The sequence below is a fragment of the Aphelocoma coerulescens genome (genome assembly GCF_041296385.1).
Source record: "Aphelocoma coerulescens isolate FSJ_1873_10779 chromosome Z unlocalized genomic scaffold, UR_Acoe_1.0 ChrZ, whole genome shotgun sequence".
In the NCBI taxonomy this organism is placed as follows: domain Eukaryota; kingdom Metazoa; phylum Chordata; class Aves; order Passeriformes; family Corvidae; genus Aphelocoma; species Aphelocoma coerulescens.
This window is the reverse complement of record NW_027184085.1, coordinates 3,285,520-3,305,983: the sequence shown is the minus strand read 5'-3', so window position 1 is coordinate 3,305,983 and position 20,464 is coordinate 3,285,520. Positions and strand designations below refer to the sequence as shown.

At 42.4% G+C, this 20,464-nt stretch overlaps 1 protein-coding gene across 5 annotated transcripts in view; it reads right to left on the bottom strand.

Moving 5' to 3' along the window:
• EPG5 (ectopic P-granules 5 autophagy tethering factor) overlaps positions 1-20,391 on the bottom strand; it is a 54,950-nt gene extending 34,559 nt beyond the window's left edge. For 2 of the 5 annotated variants that reach the window (XM_069001010.1, XM_069001012.1), the window contains exons 1-15: positions 20,309-20,391; positions 15,637-16,575; positions 13,195-13,438; positions 12,203-12,339; positions 11,537-11,644; positions 10,482-10,555; positions 8,681-8,789; positions 8,249-8,363; positions 7,533-7,683; positions 6,482-6,637; positions 5,971-6,128; positions 2,897-3,051; positions 2,189-2,329; positions 1,807-1,971; positions 481-603 (exon numbers count right to left, since the gene is read on the bottom strand). In XM_069001010.1, the coding sequence (XP_068857111.1) occupies positions 481-603; positions 1,807-1,971; positions 2,189-2,329; positions 2,897-3,051; positions 5,971-6,128; positions 6,482-6,637; positions 7,533-7,683; positions 8,249-8,363; positions 8,681-8,789; positions 10,482-10,555; positions 11,537-11,644; positions 12,203-12,339; positions 13,195-13,438; positions 15,637-16,575; positions 20,309-20,356 (2,823 nt within the window). In that variant the 5' untranslated portion in view covers positions 20,357-20,391. Of the gene's footprint in view, positions 1-480; positions 604-1,806; positions 1,972-2,188; positions 2,330-2,896; positions 3,052-5,970; positions 6,129-6,481; positions 6,638-7,532; positions 7,684-8,248; positions 8,364-8,680; positions 8,790-10,481; positions 10,556-11,534; positions 11,645-12,202; positions 12,340-13,194; positions 13,439-15,636; positions 16,576-20,308 lie in introns of those variants that run through there. The other 3 variants (XM_069001011.1, XM_069001013.1, XM_069001014.1) reach the window with 2 other exon arrangements.
• Between the last annotated feature and the right edge of the window lie 73 nt (positions 20,392-20,464).

Sequence of the window (20,464 nt, the reverse complement as noted above, 5' to 3'; positions counted from 1 at the left end):
AACCCATCCAAAAGTCACGCAAGAAGAAACTTAGAGGTCACTAAAATAATTAGGATTGTTAAAGCTCAGAAAGGCAAAAAGGTCAAAATGAGGACGATGAGTTACTTCATCTTTTTTGGGACCACTGACCCAATTCAAGACCACCAGCTCAATTCAGGACACACTCTATGCATGCTTAATGACATTTAAGCTCATTTCCATACGAAGCGGAGAATGGGAGGTGTTAACATTATGAATATGCATTTGTATTTTGGATATTCATAATATTTGGAAATAAAAAGTGTTGTGTTTGCTTGTATCGGGGCCCTGCGTCTTAGGGAGCCATCCCACACAGTGCCTGGTGCCAAATAAAACATGCACTTTCTAACTCTAAACTGTTAGAGAGTTTTTGTCTGTCTCAGTTGGATATCGATATTAGATCAATATTCAAATTTTGGTAAATCACATAAGCTATTCCTCGTAATTCAGAAGAAGGGATACCTGTTTTATGCTTTCAGAAAGCAGCCCAGCATATGGTTTCTGGGAGAGATATTTCTGATATGCTTCCAGGACCATCAATGCAACTTCAGAATGGATAGCCGGATCCAGGTGAAGAGTATTCTGCTAAAAACAGCAATAGAACACATAGCTTTGAGTCATTTAAAAGGTCTCTACAACTGTACATTCAGCTGCACTACAGAGAAATAAATCCTAATCTCTTCCTGGCTCTTCAAATTAATTATTGCATTATCTAGGCAAAAATCTTGCCCAGTGAAAAAAATACAGCTCAATGATAAGAGTACCAGGCTCACACAGGGCAATACAAAGCCCAAAAACTAGATTATTTTTTTAAAAGTCATCATAATATTCTTTCCATGTGCATTTTATGAACATATAATAATTAATCAAAAAATCTATAGATGCCATTTTAAATTACATAATACAGACACATGAACTCTTCCTTTTAAAAACAAAACCAAATCACATCACCATCTTTTTTGTAGGAAAACATAGCAATTCCTCCATCAATTGCCATTAAAGAGCCATTTTTCCCCATATCAAAGGGAACAGACATGGCATTGCTATTCCACAGTGAAGAATTGTGTTAATTTTCCCTAACATTCATTTTTCTTTACATGTTCACAAGAAACAGGGAGAAAAAATAAATATTCATGTAAAACTATCATCATGGCAAAGAGAAGAGTTCAGGATGATCAAATGCACAGAATGCAATGCTAAAACTGTATCCCTGAACACAGGCAATAGGATTATTCCCCCAACCTAATTCTGTTTTTCTCTGAAACAGCATTCACCCTCAACTGAATCCTGAACTCATGGACCTCCTGAAGCAACCCAGTATTATGGAATAATTTCCAATAATTTAAATTATGCTCAGGGTCTTGACATGTTTCATTTCAATCATTACTTTTCTTGCACTGTAAAAAACATACCTAGATACCAGCACACAAACTACAGTCACACCATTCTCCTACACATTTTTTGGAGGATTCCTCTGTTTCTGAAGCCAAAAGCATTTTATTCATGTGACTCATAAAAATTGTCTTGTCAGCTGTTTCCTCTTGTTTAGAGAGAAAAAAATTCCTGCTTAAATATCTCTTTTAAACTCAGGTGCAGCACAAGCAAATCCTCAGGCAGAGTGCTGTAAAATTATTATGACATTCACATTTTGCACCATTAGGTGTACAGCCATAATATAAAAGCATATAATTAATTAACTGTTTTCTAATTCTGCTCTGCTCCCAGGTTGAGTTAAACTTCTGCTCTGAAAAACTGAGGAGGCTCAAGGCTCCCGTTTTCAATACATACATGCTCACCAAATCCCCAGTTCAGCCCTTCCAAAATAATGCAGGCCAGTTTATTCTCCACTGTTGTCAGGCTGCAATTTAACAACCAGTCACGGATCAGGGCTATCTCGGATGAAGAAGGCTTCCACAGGTACAGTGGCAGTTCTTTAAACAGATATAAAGAAACCTTTGAGGAGAGAGAGCAAAAAGTGCAAATCAGGACTCAGCACACAACAATAATCAGCACTGTGCCCTGCTATCTGAAAGGGTGGTATGACCAGAATACCCCACAGACAGATCTTTTAACACATCCGCTCATATCAAGCCATGTCTTATCACATAGCCTGGTATGGCCTCTAGGTTTAACTGGGTGTCTGATTTAAATGATGGACATCAGCACTTACCATCCCCACTTGCTCAATGGTCTCTCTAATCCGATCCAGCAGTATAGAAATAATCTGTGTGTGGATGCTGGCAATGGCTCCCAAGAGTTCTCGACCAACCTTGGAAAACGTCTCTCTTGTGGAAAGACGAACGTAGGACACCTGAGAAGATGGGAAGATGAGTAGGGAGAAATTACTGCTTCTGGCTGACCTCCACTGACACAGAAATAAAATGCCTTTTGGAAACTACAGGACTAAATTGCTCTTGGTCATCATAGACAAAGTTGATAAATGCCAATATGAAAAGAGAAACTGACTGGCCTAGAAGATCAGGAAAGTTCTATGTCACCGTGACAAAGAAAAATGTCCAAAACTAAACACAGGAACAACATGGGCACTAAAAAAAAATCCTACCAAAAACAACAGAAAAAACACCAGGTAAGGAATTTCATAGCTATAAGTTAGGCTGCATGAGAAAAATAAAAGAAAAGAAATATATTTTTTGTTCATTTGCTTCACTCTTGCTTTGCCTACAGAAAAGCTGGTTTTTTTGCCAGAAAAAAACAAGTACTTCAGGCAATTTTAATTCAGTACTTTTTTAAAGTAGCATTTTCTTAATTCCATAGTAGAATGAACTACAGAAGCCGTGAGAGTTTCACACCTTCCACTGTTACAAATAAAAAGAGAATTTTCCTTCTTTTCCTGAACGGACCCAGTAACATTACTAACCTCATATATCTCCAAAACAATGATTTTGATAAAATCCTCATCAACATCAGCCCGTTTGGTTTGTGCCATCTGAGCAAACGTGGTGAGCAGACAGATTTCTTCCGAGCAGTTCATTGATTGGAGATACTTTTCAAACTGTTCAAGGTGCTCCGGATCTAGAAAAAAAGTCAAGTGAAAGAAACATGATAAAAGTGCAATAGGACACCCATCAGCAGCATCTATATAGTTATTCACTCAAATCCCAGAGAAGTGATCTGTGGAGATCATCCCATGCCAGCTACAAATAAAAATTCTGCAAGGACCTAGCCCCAGGTCTTGATTATGCCCAAGAGCTACAAGGAAAAGCGAGTTTTAGTTTCCCAAATACAATACAAGAAAAAATACTCGATGCACTTGTTTGGAATCTATCTCTGAAAACAGAGAACTGAACCTGCACAGGGGGAAGGCTAAGAGATGCTTTCACTCAAATTCAAGGCACGTTTCCTCTTTAAACCCAAAAGAGATACTGCCAAAAGCAAAAAAAAATTCCATTCCTCAGGGTATGGGACAACAGGAAGGTAAGGATACAAAAGAACCTGTAAAGAGCTTTAAAATGTTTTTTGTTTTTTATTTCTTCCAAATAAGTTTAAACAGAGACTGTGCAGCAAAACACACACTGAAAGCAGGATTTGAGCTGTGAAAAGTTTTGGAGAGTGATCTGCCTTCTCTGAACCACAACATGCCAGAAAACACTGCTTACAGTGATTTTATCATGACAGTTGAATATACAGAAAAAGCACCCATTGTGGCACTCAGCTACCTAACCTGAACAGGCATGTGCTCACCGTGCTTGTGATCAAACACTTGCACTTAGGTTACATTCTATTTTAAGGGCTTTCAAGAATTCTGCAACTGTACTCCAACCTGAGAAGGTCAGGCTTGTATAGGCAAAACAGTTCATGGAACAGCATGCTAGAGGATTGTGCAACTTAGGAAAACAGTTTATTCCAAACAGTAAGACAACCTACTCTGCTGCTAGATACAGCAGACAAACAGGGGGTGCCTCATCCATTCACCTCCCTTTCCTAATGCTATTTTTTTATCCTTATGGCAGAAGTTACAGACAACTGTGTTTCCTCTTGTACTTCAGGGTTTTTTCAAGGTGATGCAGAAGGACATCAAAAATGACCACACCATTATCGTATCTAATAGCATAGCAGAGTGACCCACAGTGAGGAGAAGGGGTCACCTGTGGACTCCACACCAAGCCATAGCCTGGGACTGAAGGATGGGGACAAGAAATAAGGAAAGCAGAGAGACTCCACCTAAATCCTGTTGTCTCACTGTGGAGAAACAACACCTTCACCATTTACTTGCTACTTGGCCCTATTCCCTTCCAGAGACACACTAAAAATCAGTGGCTCCTCAAATCTTGGTACTGGCAGCAAGGGAACTGTGACCAGAAGCAGAATCATAGAATCCTTGGATTAAAAAGTATCTTAAATATTAACTAGTTCCAAATCCCTGCCAGGGCAGGGATGCCACTCACTAGAACCGCAACTATGTTCCCACTCCTATGGATTTGGTGCCAAAAGCTTCCATCTATTACCAAGGCTTCATTCCACCTGCAGATTCACCATCCTTTTCTCAAGCTTAATTTGGGAAAGAAAATCATTTAAAAAGGTCCTCTCCCAACAGAAAATTAATGTCATGGTCTTCCAGGGTATGAATTACAGTAAATTAAGCATTAATTCATTAAGTGTCGGTTAAAAGAAGATATTCCAGAAGATTAGATGGATTTCACTGAAAGAACTGCTGATATTCTCTGTCTAGACACTGGTGAAAAACAGTATTATGCTGACATAACCCACTGAGGAGAACGAAGAGGATAAAGAAATTCTGCATCAGCATACCAGGGATTTTGAAACATAAAAGTTAGCTAGAAGCAAAACAACGCCTGAAAAAAAAATTATATATTAAAAAAAATTAAAAATCTGGGTTTGTTACTGCAACATGTGATAGATACAGTACAGAAACAGTGTAACAGTTACTGTTTTGGCTGGCAAGTGCTTATCAGAGCAGCACTTCATCAAGTGTAAACAACTATAATCTTGGTATCTCTCTCTCACTCTGTGCAAATTGCCTTAAATATTAGCTGAGCTTGCACAGAGTCAAGACATTCAGTAACGTCTCAGGATCACCATTTTCTCCTACTTCTCCATCAAAAGACTTGGCAGATGGAGTAACAGCTACCTCAGATACCAGACAGCTGAGAAATCAAACTGAGATTTTCTCTCACTGAAGACCGCAAAGAAGCCATGAAGTAGGGAGCTACTGCTTGTTTACCTGGCCCCCTGTCAATCGAGTTCTGAAATATTATCCATGAATGCAGCAGCAAAGGGAAACTAGCTTTCCAGCTGGCCTCTAAATAGCTCTGCTACAGCTGAAGACACCACAGTCACTGTGAAGATCAACATGGGACACAAGTCCAGAGGAAATAAAAATAAAAGGTGCCACTTAGGACAAGAAACGTATCAGAAGAAGGCTTGAGATAAGGGAAACATCGTTGTGGATGATAATGTGAGTTACTGAAACCAAAACTAGCAAGTTTAGTGGAAAAAAAGAGGACTCTAAAAATACGTTATTTATAGAACTATCAACAATTCAACAGTCAACCAGTCACAAAAAAAAACCAAAAACCAAACAAACCCAACCAAAAAACTGCCACACCAATCCTAAGTGATACAGAACTCTGCACTTTAGGATTTAAACCTCACTCTCCAAATACTATTGAAGGTCAAGATGGGAGGTGATATGAGAATACACAAGAGGTACCTCCTACATGTCACTCTTGCAGCTCTGAGGCAGCCAGAGAGAAAACCAGGACAGTAAATCTATCAATTGCTGTTAAAATGACGACTTGGACAAACAGGTACAGGAAAACCATGAACTGCCCAAGACATTTCTAAGGCCACTGGACCAGTCGTGTCTCAAGGGTGTATTTAACAATGCAACCTGCAAAGAGTTAAACCCACAGCTGATGCAGCAGCAGCTGAATGGATTAGAATTGGTTCCGGGGGGGGGGGGAATTTTACCTTTGAGTCTTTGCCTGTAGTCAGCAGGCTGCAGAGTAGAGCAGAGCTGCTCCAGGTGCTCGTTGTCGGCACAGTGCATGACAAAGAAGAGCCTCCAAAGCATGTTGCTGGACAAGGTTCCGTAAGGCATCTCGGACATGAACAGCCAGACTCCCAACCTGTTGGATTTGAAGAGGCAGATAGGAACAGTTCCCCCTTGATAAATCCCAACATTTGAAAAGGAGACATCTTTTGCCTACACCTCTGCTATGCAACAGAATGAGGAATGTGAGGATGTGTATCAGCACCTCAGATTCTGAGCCAACCTCATTCTGAACTGACCAAGACCTCAGAGCTTCTGTCAGATGCTACAATCCATGGCATAATTCCTCCTCACCTTGATGCTACCAATGCACTGAAAAATCCTATTTATTTCAGTCTTGTTTAAACCTTTAAGTATTTAAAGCTACTCCAAAGCCCAATTTCAAGTATTCAACTCCTCCAAGATGAAGCCAGTAAAGGGACAACCCACCTTTTTGCCTTCAGAACATGTAGAACAGCTCTAAAAAACAGCTCATCAAACTCCAGTTGCAATTTTTCCACGGAGTAGGGGTGTTCTAGTGATCCGTATTGTTTATTGCCACTAACATACTGGGCCCAGTGGTCACTGACATGACACAGTGTCATCCTACAGAGCAGAACAAACAAGCCAAAGGATCATTATGTCACCACCCCATGAAAACACAGACAAGGACAACCAGATCAGGGTCTAGCCTGTCTAGAGACATGCCCAACATTCTGCCCTCTGGGTGCCAGAGGTTTCTATATAGATTGCATCAGTCAGATTCCTGTGTTCTCCTTCCCTGGTTTTGCAAGAAAACAAGGCTTAACATTCTGTTACAGCAAATTAGTTTGTGTGTGACCTTTGGAGCCTTGAGGTAACTGTACAGGATGAAACGGCAATACAAGCAGAAAGCTCATACAGGAAAAATTACACTGAGAAAGTTACTCCCTACATAACACAAAAAAAAAGATTTTGTTTCTGATTTGACTGTATTCCCCCTTAAGAACACACTCATAGAAGCCATACAGAGGGAACGCTAGAGATTTAAAAATAAAGAGCAACTTTTAGATTTCAATTACATTTACTTACTGCAAAACCAGGATAATTTGCAGGAAGCAAATTAAAAACTCCAAAGCAATTCTGGGCAACAATGGAAATAAAGCAGTAACACTGGTTATAGACAGAGGAAATTCAGAGAATTTCTGTTTGTTGGGTTTCAGTGACTACCCAAGACAAACCTAATCACATCACTGATGGAAGTCACACTGGTGTTCCACAGCTCACCTGGCTCCTTTGTACCCACAGGATTCAGAGTTTGCAATTCCCCGTTTCAGATTCCCAGACTGGCTAACTCTGAGCTGACCAACTGTCACAGCAAAACCTACCGGACAATTGCTTGGGTGGGGTTTGGGTTTGTTTTGGTTGTTTGATGGTTGGTTCTGGAGCTTTTTAGCAACTCTCAATAGCAAATACATGTATAAAACAGATTAAATCACACTAGAGAGAAAAATTCTCTTACTTGATGAGTTGGCCAATTCTCTTCACAAACTGTCGGTACCGTGCTCTGTTAAATGTTTCTAACCCCACTGACAGAAGTTCCACTAAGGAGTTTGCAAAGGCAAAAATCTTCATCATCTCCTGGGGAGATGTTTTTTCAGGAAAATAAGCACCTAAGATGGAGACACAAAAATAACAGTAAAAAAAAGAAAAGTGTGAATTATGGATTTTTAAATAATTTGACAAGCACTCAAAGCAACAATTCACCATATAGTGAACTGAAATGTATGCTTTGTTTATGACATGAACAATAAATACCTGTTAAGTATGCAAATACAAATAAACTATGGAGGTAATAAGACCTCTGGCAAGCAATTGTCTTCATGTACTTCCCCAGAGATTTTGAAAAAAATTGAGAGAAAAATCACAGTAACATTACAACTAAGAGGCAAGGGGGAAAAATAGTTCTGAAAGCACTTCTGGGAATTAACTGACAACCAAATCCAAACTAAGGAAAAAGACTCCAATGTTTTGCATGCATATTGCTATAAGGTTTTTATTTTTCCCATACACATGGCATATACTTCCATCTCATCTCTTTAGCCCGTGACCTGTTGCACAGGTTCATTATTACTTCTCTCAGAGAGTTTCATGATGCAGTAGCACTCTTGGCAGTGGTAGTCATTAATATAATTAGCATAAGCATAAGGAAGAATAACTCTTTAGCAACCAATTTACCTCCAGACTTAAACCCAAGGACCTGCTGAAAGAGTTCATGAAATGGGAACTGTGACAACAGAGCAATCAAGTCATCTTCCAAGAGTAGAATCCAGCTTGTTTCAGGATCCTCATCCTATAGACAAACACAAGGTGTTGTCAGTAGCTTTACAATAAAACCAATAGTGAAGCGCTTCACTATTGTACTAATTATGGTTTTGTAAGGAGTAACTGAAATATTTGAATTCTCTCTGCTAATACTCACTACTGGAAGCTCCACTCTCTACAGTCGTACCACAGAGATAAAAGGAGAGTAAAATAGAAGTAAATTTCAAATCACGCTTTTTATCTTAACAAGTCAGAGTTTCTTCATCCATTTGACAAAGATCAATGAGATTGCGCAAAAGCATAAAGGACAAAAAAAAGAGAAACGAAAGAAGTGATCTGCTGTACCTCTTCTCCTCCTTCATCTACCAGGGTCCAGTTCCCAGATTCCTTCCCAGATGAAGAGGAACTTTTCCTTTCACTTGGTTTCATATGGCACATGAAGTCTACGCGATTTCTGGTTTATAGTAAAAATCAAATGCAAAAGATTAGAAAATTAAAATTTTTGAATTAATTAGTATTTCAGTTAAGGGAAGATATTAAAAAACCCAAATGCAAGAGGAAGAAATTAGCAAGTAAAGCAGAAAGCTGCCTGGTGGAAAAGGCCCTGGGGGTGCTGGTGCCAGCAGCTGGACATGAGCCCAGGGGTGTCCAGGTGGGCAGGAGGTCAATGGCCCCTGGGCTGTCCCAGCCAGGGTGTGGCCACAGCCCCAGGGCAGGGCCCATCCCCTGTGCCGGCACTGCTGAGGCACCTCCAGTGCTGGGGACAGCTCTGGGCCCCTCAGGACAAGAGAGACATTGAGGGGCTGGAGCGTGTCCAGGGCAGGGAACGGAGCTGGGAAGGGGCTGGAGCCCCAGGAGCGACTGAGGGAGCTGGGAAAGGGGCTCAGGCTGGAGCAAAGGAGGCTCGGGGGGACCTTGTGGCTCTGCACAAGTCCCTGACAGGAGGGGGAGCAATTGGAGCAATTGGGCTCTGCTCCCACATTACAAGTGATAGGACCAAAAACAGCCTCAAGTTGCATTAGAGGAGATTTAGATTGGATATGAGGGAAATTTTTTTCCTGGAAATACAGTCAGGCACTGCAACGGATTGTCCACGGCAGTGGTGGAGTCAGCATCTCTGGAAGTGTTCAGAAGGCTCATGGATGTGGCATGAGAGGACATGGCTCAGCAGTGAACGCAGTGGTTCTGCATTAAGGGTGGACTCAACGATCTTAAAGATCTTTCCCAACCTAAACAATTTTAAATGACTCTAGGATAACCTGGTTGCTGACATTCAGGACCGGAACAAGATAAGATAACACATAAGCCTCAGCTCTTTCAGCAGTAAGAGCAGACCCTGCGAAGGCTCTGAGTTCTGGTATCAACATTTAGAACATCAGCCCAGACACATTAAGTTAGCCCTTGCTCCAAACACAAGTATCAAAAGGCACTGGCAACACACATTCCCTCAGGATACACTGGTTTCCCCAGACAGAAAGGAAATGTGAAAATAAAACCCTTTAAAGTAACAGCTTTCAATAAACAAGACTCTCACTTAACTAAGAGACAGACTATCAAGATCATAGTGACAACCCTAAATATCAGCAGTTTGATTCCTTGACCTCAAAATTTGGGCAGGGGGAGAGGCAAGCTGTGTATTTTATCTGGAGAACATAATAGATTTCACTAATGACTAATGTCATTAACTAGCTTCTCCATACACCACATTCATTCTACATTTTAAAAATTAAAAAAAAAATAAAAAGGATGGAAAATAGATCAAGAGGTCCAACCAGTGTGTACACCAGCTTAACACCTTTACTCAGGAGATTCTATTGCAGAGACAATATAAAAAACAGGCCGTGGTGCAAAGCAAGAGATACTTCAGAACCCAAAGGTAACAAAACCTGTGGGTCTGTCAGCCTTCACAAGCTATTTCACAGCTGAAAGAAAGCTGCATCATACTGTGTACAGCACAAGGAGGTACTGCCAAGCTGAATTTTAAGATGAATGAGTAAAACGAGTTTGAATTAAACTGTGAATCTATTTGTGCCCACTTTTATGACTTTACCTGCAATGAACTTTCAGAATTTTACAAGGAGATTGTGTGTTGCGTTTTCTACTCTTAAATAATCAGAACATATTTAAAAATAATGTTCATACTTACTTGACAGGAGACATAAGCAAGGCAAGAGACTGCATGAAATGAAAGACACCTGATGGGTTATCCAAGACTTTGATCTGAAATTAAATGCAAAAATCTAAGTAAATCAAAATAAGCAAAGGACAAATTAATCTTAGCAGAGAAATCCACAACTCACTAGCTTTTTGTTAAAAAGACAGCACCCACACCCTGGTGAAAGTATTGCCATGGCAAAATACTGTGACTTGTCCAAAAGAACTACTTATAAGAATTAAAGGAGGGGGGGAAAAAAAACCAACACATCAAAAGCTCTACCAAAAAAAAAAAAAGACAACCTCTCTCTTTGTTTCACATGTAGGTCTGGGCACCAGGGCTAATTCAGACACTGAGCACAGGTGAAGTTGAAATACTACCCCATTAGTTTGATTGGACTCAGTGACATTAAGGATCTTTCCCACCCTAAATTATTCTATTCCATACTTTTATTGCATTGCTTTGCCTTTCCTCTTAATGTATTGAAGCCCTTTTCCACTAGCTATATTTCCAACATTTTCTCCTCTTAGAGGAGCAAATATGTTCTTTGAAAGAACATCCTGGTGCCTTTGGATATCTGCACTCCCTCTGACCTAGACAAAGTGAACCCTTTCCTTTGCCCCTGAACCTCCCACAAAAACCAGTGCCATTTCAATGTACAGGATATAAAAAAATTTGCTCCTCCTGATCCCTCACACATCACAGAGCTGATTCCAATCTCACTTCTCATATACAGCTGCTGCTTCAAGTCTAAATACACTTTCCACTTTTTGCAGAACACTCCCAAAACCTGGTGCATGAGGCCTTGACTCCCCTTCATGGAATCTCTCCATTAAGAGTGCAGTGTGCTCTGCTGTTACCTGCACATGGCTGGCCTAACGTGGATAAAGGCATTCCCTGACAAACCCCTCACTGCCACCATGATTCCACACACCTGGAAAGGCAGTGTGGGTCATGAGAGATTGAGCAGGCACAAGACACTCTCCTCTCCTACCCACACCTCTCCCACTCCAACCTGTTGACGATAAAGAATTAAACATTCACACCTGAATGAATGGACAAGCCCAGTCGCTGATGCCAGCTGGACACCGAAGGATGTGGTTGAAGAGGAAGAGATGGTCACCTGGACAGCCAATTCTCTGCAGCACAGACACCTAAAGGGATGCATATAGAAATCAAGTAAATAATTTCAAAGTTCATTTTCCCACAGTTTTGCTAACTAGAGTAATACCGCTCCTTTCTTTTCTCACACTTTCTAACAAACCTCAATTTTCAGAGCATGTTACAGGAGAACAATTATTTAAAATCTGCTTGCTTGCCTTATGAGCCACAAACCGTTTTCTTCGGTGTAATTATTTTTTCTACACCTGCATTAAAATCTAATTCATTTAGAAATTGGCAAGAACAAAAGTTTCTCAAACATGACAAGTCTGAACAGTTCTACTTTCAAAATAAGTGAAAGCATACTCAGTATTATTAAGTTCACTTTGAGCAGTGTTGGCTGCTCAGGTGCCAGTCCTCACTAATGCTGCTTGACTTTATCAGACACAGGAATCAATTCTATATGTCTGCTAAGAGATTCTGTTCCTCAAATAGAACAAACCCCACCAAAAAAATCACTGTCCATGGGACAGTAAGAGTAACACTTCCAGAAATTATTCCCCAATTCATCCCGTGTGCTGGATCAGACATATCCATGTGTATTCCCTCACCAGCCTCTGCAGCCACATGAGAAGGTCACTGTGAAACTGAGGATCTTCAATAACCCTGCGAGTGAAGCTGAAAAGGACACTGATACATTCCTTCAAGTGGCTCAAGTCTGAAGAGAGATTTTCTGACTGCTTTGAAACTGTAAATTAAAAACAGAATTAAAGAAGCTTTGACAAGAAGTAGCAACATTAACAGTGGGTTTGGGATTGCATAAAAAATAGCTCCCTGTATCTGTAGATACCAATATATTTCAACACATTTGCTTACTAAATCTGTAAGAGAAGAATACTTAAGAGTACTTTATTTAATCTTATAATTAAGCTCTGGACACTAATTACAAGAAGAATATATTATGATTACTCTCACAAGAGGCCTTCCCTCAACATCAGCTTTATAAGAACCACCATTTACTATGCACATAAACTATCTGGGAGGTGGAGTGCAAAGGGAAGAGCACAAGGAAAGAAAAATATCTGGGGCAGGAGAAGGAGAAATACTTTAGCTAAAAGATTATATTGGCACAAACTCAAACCAAACACTTAGGATGAACACCAAAAAGATTAATTCTAAGTATTAATAGCTTAAGATTTCAAATGGCCCTCCAAGAGGAAGTAAAGCAGGACAAATATCCAGCTCATTTTAGAATTAGGAAAAAGAACTATATTAGATATCGCCTTGGACAACAAAAGATTGCGAGTTTGGGTGTCCCATCCACACAGTGTTTCTGTACAGTAATCAGTGTCAGTCTACATCTCAGACAGCAGAAGTCACTCCTGCATTCAGCTTTTACTGCCCAGGTGATAAAGTTAAGGGAATTGGAGACTTTCCTGTCAGAAAAAAGTTTCACTGATCCCTACATAAGATCAACAGTTTTTTGTATCAGAAGATAAAGACTCCAGTACACAAATTCCACCACAAGACTCCAAAACTGCAGCTGCACAAGGTATTGGGCACCCTGACCAGGACTGGGAGCAGTCCAGACCAGCAAACACACCTTGTTCTTGCTGCTGCAGGGCCACAGACCTCAGCAGGGACGAGCTGCTGAGCAACCTGTAAACATAGGACTCCACTTGCAAGCGGGACAGCACCGAAGTGTAGGAGTGCAGTGCCAGGGTCTGGTGCACGTGCTCTGCTTTGGCCTCAAACAGCTTCTTCAGCTCCCCCAGCACGCTGTCGTTCAGCTCCACTGTCTGGTAGCGGTGGTGACCCGTCACTTTGCACTGATCTGCACACACACCCTGAAAAGAGAGCAAATATTTTATGTCAGCAGTTCTGACATTTTGCCGGGTCACCGTAACAGAAATCAATCATGATATAACCCTCTCCTAAACGGATTTCAAAGCCTTCATAAGAGGGGACATTTCATAAATGGAAAATACAAACATTTGGCAATATCCTCTGTGCTACTGATTACTCAAGATTCATATCCTTGGCTTCTGAAGAAAAAATATTTTATAAACCCTCAGTAACTCAGGTTTAGAAACAGCCAGAAGTTACATGCCTGCAGCACTGAGAGATGGGAACAAAACCAGGAGTCTCACTCCCAGTGAGTACACCTGCTTCTTAGTTTATAGATTTTCATAAACATTTGGATCTGCTGTTTTAAAGCTAAAACATGTACTGGAACAAAACAAGTATTTTCATAACTCCCACAACTGATAATTTGCAGCAATTCCCCACTGCATGTTTAAAATGTTCAGAAATTAACTACACTCTAACCTTTTCCCAAACTGAAATTAAAAGCTGAAGTCAGTTTTCCTCTGCCCTGTCTCTAATTCTTCAGCAAAAGAAAACTACAATAAGTAACATTCTTGCTATTCTTTTCATAAATAACATTCCTGTTAATCTTTTATGCAACCAAGAAACACTCCTCAGAACCAGCACTTTGAAAGCTTAGCTTGAAAGCATCCCTGTGTTTCCTAAATTAGAGGAATAAGAATTTTAAATTGGTATAAAGACAACAATTATTCTGGACATAAATATATGTTGAACTGGGATGAAATAAAGCAAGTAGAAATCTTAGACAACTCTGTGATGACCTTAGAGGATGCAAGAGTAAAGCCAAAATTGCTTTCAGTACAAAAAATGATCCCTGCAAATCTGAGAATCCAGTGAGGCTAAGTGTTATTCCCCAAGAAAAAGGGAAGAATTGAGATCAGTTCAATTCCCTAACTCTGATGAACTGCACTCGCAGAAATAGTAAAATCTACCCTATGCATAGGTGTTCAGCATCTTCACACAATTTTGATGATGTGTGGGCTATAAACAGCATCAGAACAATTTCATTCACTCCCACTGTAATGCTGAACTCCGAAGGGAAGTGTCACAGGAGGAGTCTGGGGGAAACTTCTCTGATGTTTGCCCCAAAGAGCTCCATAAACCCCTCTGTTTTGCAGACAAAAATGTTACAGAGTACCATGACCACTCTGGAAGTAAGAAAAACCACAACTACACTTATGGAACAAGTTACTGCAAGTGGACGGGCCTACACTCCCTCTGAGCTACGGGGCTGCTCCTGAGCATGACTCGAGCTCCCCTGCAGCTGCCACTCTGACAGCAGGAATGACATCAATGGAAACTGTCCCTACAGTTGGCAGCAGGCCAGATGGGACATCACTGCTACAGTCACTCCACCACGTGTCCCCCACGCCTGCCTGGAGTGCTGTGGTACAAACTTCACCTGACACCACAGGCAGAACTGGGTGTACACAGCTCATTCCTTCTGACCCCAAAAGAGACCACCAATACAGAGATCCCTGTGCCCTGCACACGTCAGAGGTTAAAAATCAAACAACAAACTTAAGTCTCAAGAGGATGATATTCTGAAGTACTGGGGGTTAGTGGACAGACAGAAAGCATGGGCAATAATCTCTGGACATGGAACTGTTAGAGCAAGTCCAGAGGAAGCAAAGAAGTTGGTAAGAGGACTGGAGCACCTTTCCTATGAAGACAGGCTGAGAAAGTTGGGACTGCTCAGCCTGGAGAAAAGAAGGAGCATGGAAACCTCACAGCACCTTCCAGTATCTGGAGGGGGCCTACAGGGAAGCTGGACAGGGACTCTTCGTCAGGAACTGTAGTGACAGGACAAGGACTAAAATGATTAAACTGAAAGAACAGGAAATTTAGGTTAGATACTAGGAAAAAAAAACCTTTACAGTGAGTGTGATGAGACATTGGCACAGGTTGCCCAGGAAGGTTGCCCCAATCCTGGCAGTGCTCAAAGCCAGGTTGGATAAGGCCTTGAACAACCTGGTCTAGTGGGAGGTGTCCCTGTCCATAGCACACAGGGTTGGGATCACATGATTTTTTAAGTCCCCTCCAACCTGTAACATTCAGTGATTCTTTTACAACAAAACAGCTTAAGTACAATAAACCTGGCAGCAAGTAAATCAAATTCCTATTAGTTTGGGTTCAAAAGTAGGTTCAGCAACAGCACCTGCACAGTTTTCTGTTGTTCCTTGAAAGTCCATAATCTCCCCTTCACATTTTGGCAGTCTGTTGTCATGGCCTGCAGCTCTGCCTCAGCCAGCAGCAGCTGCTTCCTGCAGCGCATGTAGTTCAGAAGCAGCTCGTAGAACTCATGCCTGTCCTGGTGAGCCACACTCTCAAATTCCTCAGCGTAGGAGTCAACGTTCTCCAGCCACGAACAGGGCTCAAAGATTTTCAGCTGCTCCCTGGTGAATGGCACCAGCTCTGGTTCAGAGGGGAGCTCTGGGTACAGCCTCTCGTGGTGCAGCAGGGGTTTTACTGCCATGATGGTGGGTCTCTCGTAGGACAGTTCCGAGGACAGGTCCGGATAAACCGACCTGAATGCCGGCCGCGGAACACGTGACTTGGATTTCTCAGAGTGCTGTGAGGTGCTGAGAGGAAGCTTCTCTGAAGAGCAGGAGAGAGGATTTCTAACATCTTGTAGGTTTTCAGCTCCTCTGTCCCGCACAAAGCCCAGCACTGTCTGAGGGCCAGCAGCACTGGACTGAAAGGTACTACTCAATAAATCAGAATTTCCTGATCCACTAGCAGCTGCCTCCACAGGGCTGTGAGGTTTGTCCAACTTGTTCTTCTCACTCTTCTCAACATCCCCCTCACATTCCTCCTGGGAAGGACCAGCTTTGACCTCTTCTGCATGTTTGGGAGGCTCCAGAGTGACTGCCAGACCCCCTTCATTTACTGAAGATAAATGACTTTGGGGGATGTCAGACACATTATTTATAGTTTTCCTATTATCTACTTCATCTCCGAGTTGAATTTCTGTAAATTCTCCAGGATGTTCCACTTGCACTCTCCCGGCTTGAGAAGACCCTTCTGCCACAGGAGGCAGGAAGACATCATCAGGCTCTTGTATCTGGGGCTCCTCAGTAGTTTTTTTCTTTTTTTCCTAAAAAACAAAAAAATTAACAGTGTCACTGCCAAGTGAATCTCTCCATCTTGCATCCCAAATCCCACCAACACCAAAAGTAGCACTGGTCAGCATTATGACTCCAAAAGCCCTTTTTAATATACTAAGTTTTGTAATATTAAAGATAAAAACAAATATACCAAGCAAGTCTTTGTTCTTTAGCTGCCCTCTGAAGACTGTCTATCAGTGTGTATTTTCTCGGTCAGCTCTTGCACAAGGCTTCAACATTTCTAAGTAAAAATCTATAAATATCACAGGACAAACTGTTTCATTAACACAGAAAATAACCAACATAACAGGACCTTGATACCTAAGAAGAGTCACTCAATTTCACTGTATTGCTAAAAAAAAAAAAAAAGTTACTCTGTGATCCAGATCCATGAAAAATATTTTCAAAAAAGTAATTTCAGAACAAAGCGAGTCTGGAATGTAACCCCTAGCTACATTCTAAAACCATCATGATATTTGAACAATTACTGAAATACCTATTTTCAGCAGGCAATACACACTCGAGATGTAGAAAAATTTAACAGTGCCATTAAAATTGTAAATCAGTTGAAAATTAAAATTAGTTTGAGGGCAAATAATTCCCATAAACCTAATCTAAAGTGTAGATTAGCCTCCTTCCCAAAAGCATAGCACAGAAAACGAACAAAGATTTTGATAATCCATAAATCATGTGCCAACTTGTAAAACAAAAACTTGGCAAAGTGATTAGCCAATCTGTAAACGGTGTAGAACTAGCAGTTTAGTAGGAGCAAAACTGAGGAGTTAGGTCACAGCGCTCCAGTTTTGGATGACCCAGATAATGTAACAATGAACACAGGTGAAATGAGTACAAGCTTTTAATATGGGGAAATAATAATGGGGAAAAGGCAACAGTTTTGGAAACTTGCTCACAGTATCACATGTATTTTTACTAAACATCTGGATGTCTTTGCCTTAAGAGAAAGCATAAATGAACACAGCTCAAATCAAGGCACTAGCTCACCTTGATCTCAAGACTAATTTTACTCTGAACATATGGTCACAGCTCCTTTACAAAAAAGGAATTACTCTGGCTTTGTTTCATACTGTTTTCTGGTATATTAAAACCTGTAAACACTTCTGATCACAAAACAGCTCTGACTCACTAACTAAAGCTCCAGGTGAGAGGTTAAAAATACATCAGCGCAATTTTTTTAAGCTGGGACTTGTCGTAATTAACATCTCCTGACAATTACCTCAAAGTCAGTAACTTCCACAGGATACTGCAGCAATAAATCGTATTTCTACAGGGTATTGATCCACACACTTTACAAACACATGCTGGTCCTCTCCCCTCTACAATCTCAACGTTTCCTCTTGCAGTCCTCATACAGAATAAACTCCCTTTAGCTCTCATATCAGCCTGCACCCCTCCCGGACACAGCTGGTTTTAAAATTTATGAAGGGCCTTTCAGTTCTCACTTTCCTAGCCAAAAAAAAGGTCATAATCATTAAATGGGATTTCATCTGAGAAAGAATGAGAGAAATCAGGTTCTGAACTAGCATGGAAGCAAAATCTGCTTAACCCACATATCAAAGAATCCCAGAATGGTTTGGGTTGGAAGGGACCTTAAAGACCACCTCATTCCAACCCTTTCCATGACCAGGAACACCTTCCACCAGACCAGGTTGCTCCAAGCCCCATCCAACCTGGCCTGGAACATTCTCAGGGATAGGAAGATGGCACCTGCTCATTAGCCTTGCCCCATGCCTGACCACCCTCCTCTCCTTGCACATCATCAGTGACCCTCGAATTCTAAGGACACTTACTACTTTTCAGGAAATATCTCTGAAGTAACCTGAGTGCCACCCACAGAAACAAACAGGCAGAGGGCCTCCTCATCACCTTTTCCAGGTGCACTGGCTTTGCCACCTCACTGTTTGAATCAGTCTGGTGCTGCACAAGTTTAACTTTGGGACGGACTACTATTGTCAGAAAGCCCTGGGCTCCATTCCACCACTTGGCAGCTCCACAGCTGAGCCAGCCTTTCTCTCAGCTCACAAGAATTCCAGCTCTTCAAAGGATTACAGCTTTTTCAATGGCATGGGAATGGAAAAGTCCTTAATGTGACTGACCTGCAAACTGTATCCTCAGGCACGCCCGGGTATTAACAGAGGTGAGCACAGTAATAGCAATAGAAATACCAGAAATGGGTCATGTGTAGTACTGGAGAATTCACGGTTCTCACATGTGACACCTCCAGTGAATTGTTTCACAGTGAATTTCACCTGGCAGAGACGGCTAAAGACTGGAGTCACCACACACGTCCTTAACGAAACACCCGTGTCATCCATGACTCACCACCTTCCTGCAGGGAACCAATTCTCTTAGGCAGCAGTTTGAAGGTTTGACTGCCTTGCACACGCCAGGGGGCTGAATCAAAACCAAAACAATGACACAGTAACTCTCCTGGGATTGCTTTTCCCGCAAATCTTTACTTGCCTTCTATTCAAGAAGCACACCCACACCTGACACTTAGATTTAACCCTTGTTTTACAGAATATTGGTCAATTAATTCAGTGTTTTCAAAGAGCTTTGACAGTCATTACTTCAATGCCCTTGCTCTATATGGTTGTCCATAGGGACAACAAGAAAGAGGGAAACATTTCCACTTTGTGAGGTAGTTCAGATCACTCCCACAAACACTCTGTGTGAAGAAAATAAAGCTTTCAGAAAGCTGTCAGTACTAATATCACGAGCAAGGAACACAATCAAAACAGGATAAAAACCTAGGAAGAATGATACTTAAAAACTGCAGCACCAACTTAAGAAGAAGCAGCACTGTCATGAGTTACACGCAGCCTCGTGTTCTCAGCATTTCAAAGCCAAACCTAGAGAGGAGATGCAGTATCACAGAAGCACTGAATGATTTGGGTCAGAAGGCAACTTAAAGACCATCTAATTCCAACCCCCTGCCGTGGGCAGGGACACCTTCCACTATCCCAGGCTGCTCCAAGTCCCGTCCAACCTGGCCTGGAACACTGCCAGGGATCCAGGGGCAGCCACAGCTGCTCTGGGCACCCTGTGCCAGGGCCTGCCCACTCTCACAGACAGCAATTCCTTCCCAATATCCCATCTGTCCCTGCCCTCTGGCACTGGGAAGCCATTCCCTGTGTCCTGTCCCTCCATGCCTTGTCCCCAGTCCCTCTGCAGCTCTCCTGGAGCCCCTTTAGGCCCTGCCAGGGGCTCTGAGCTCTCCCTGGAGCCTTCTCTTGTGCAGCTGAGCACCCCCAACTCTGTCAGTAGGACTGTCACCTCGCAGTACACTAGAACACTGTAAATGCACACAAGTTCCACTGCTCCACATTCCCCCAGCTCTCCCACAGGACACGGAACCCCTCAGGAGGCCGTAGGACAACATAAAAAAAAACCTTGTTTACATCCTGCTACAGCACAAGGCCTATCACACCCGTCACCCGCCTGGCAAACACGACAAATCCATGGTTACGGAGTGCAGAATAGCAGGAAGCAGCAGGAATCCTCTTATGAAACAAAAAAAAAACAACCCACAGCAGCATCACCCACACACGCTCCCCCACTCTCCACCCTCCACCATTAGAGACCGCACAAACACGGATGTAAACACGGCCCGGCGCGGCCACCCCCATACGCGGGACACCTCCTCGCCGTCCCCTCACCCCCGCCCGCGGGTGACGCCCCTCGCCCCCGTCGGTGCCGCGTTACCTTGGGGCGGGGGCGGGCGCGGCGCGGGGGTCGCACGGCCTCGGCCATGGCCCCGCTGCCCCGCGCTGAGGCGGCACCGGGCCGCGCAGGGACGGGCGGCGGGACACGCCCCCCGCGGCGCCGGCCAATCGCAGAGAGCGATGGGCGGCGGGACAC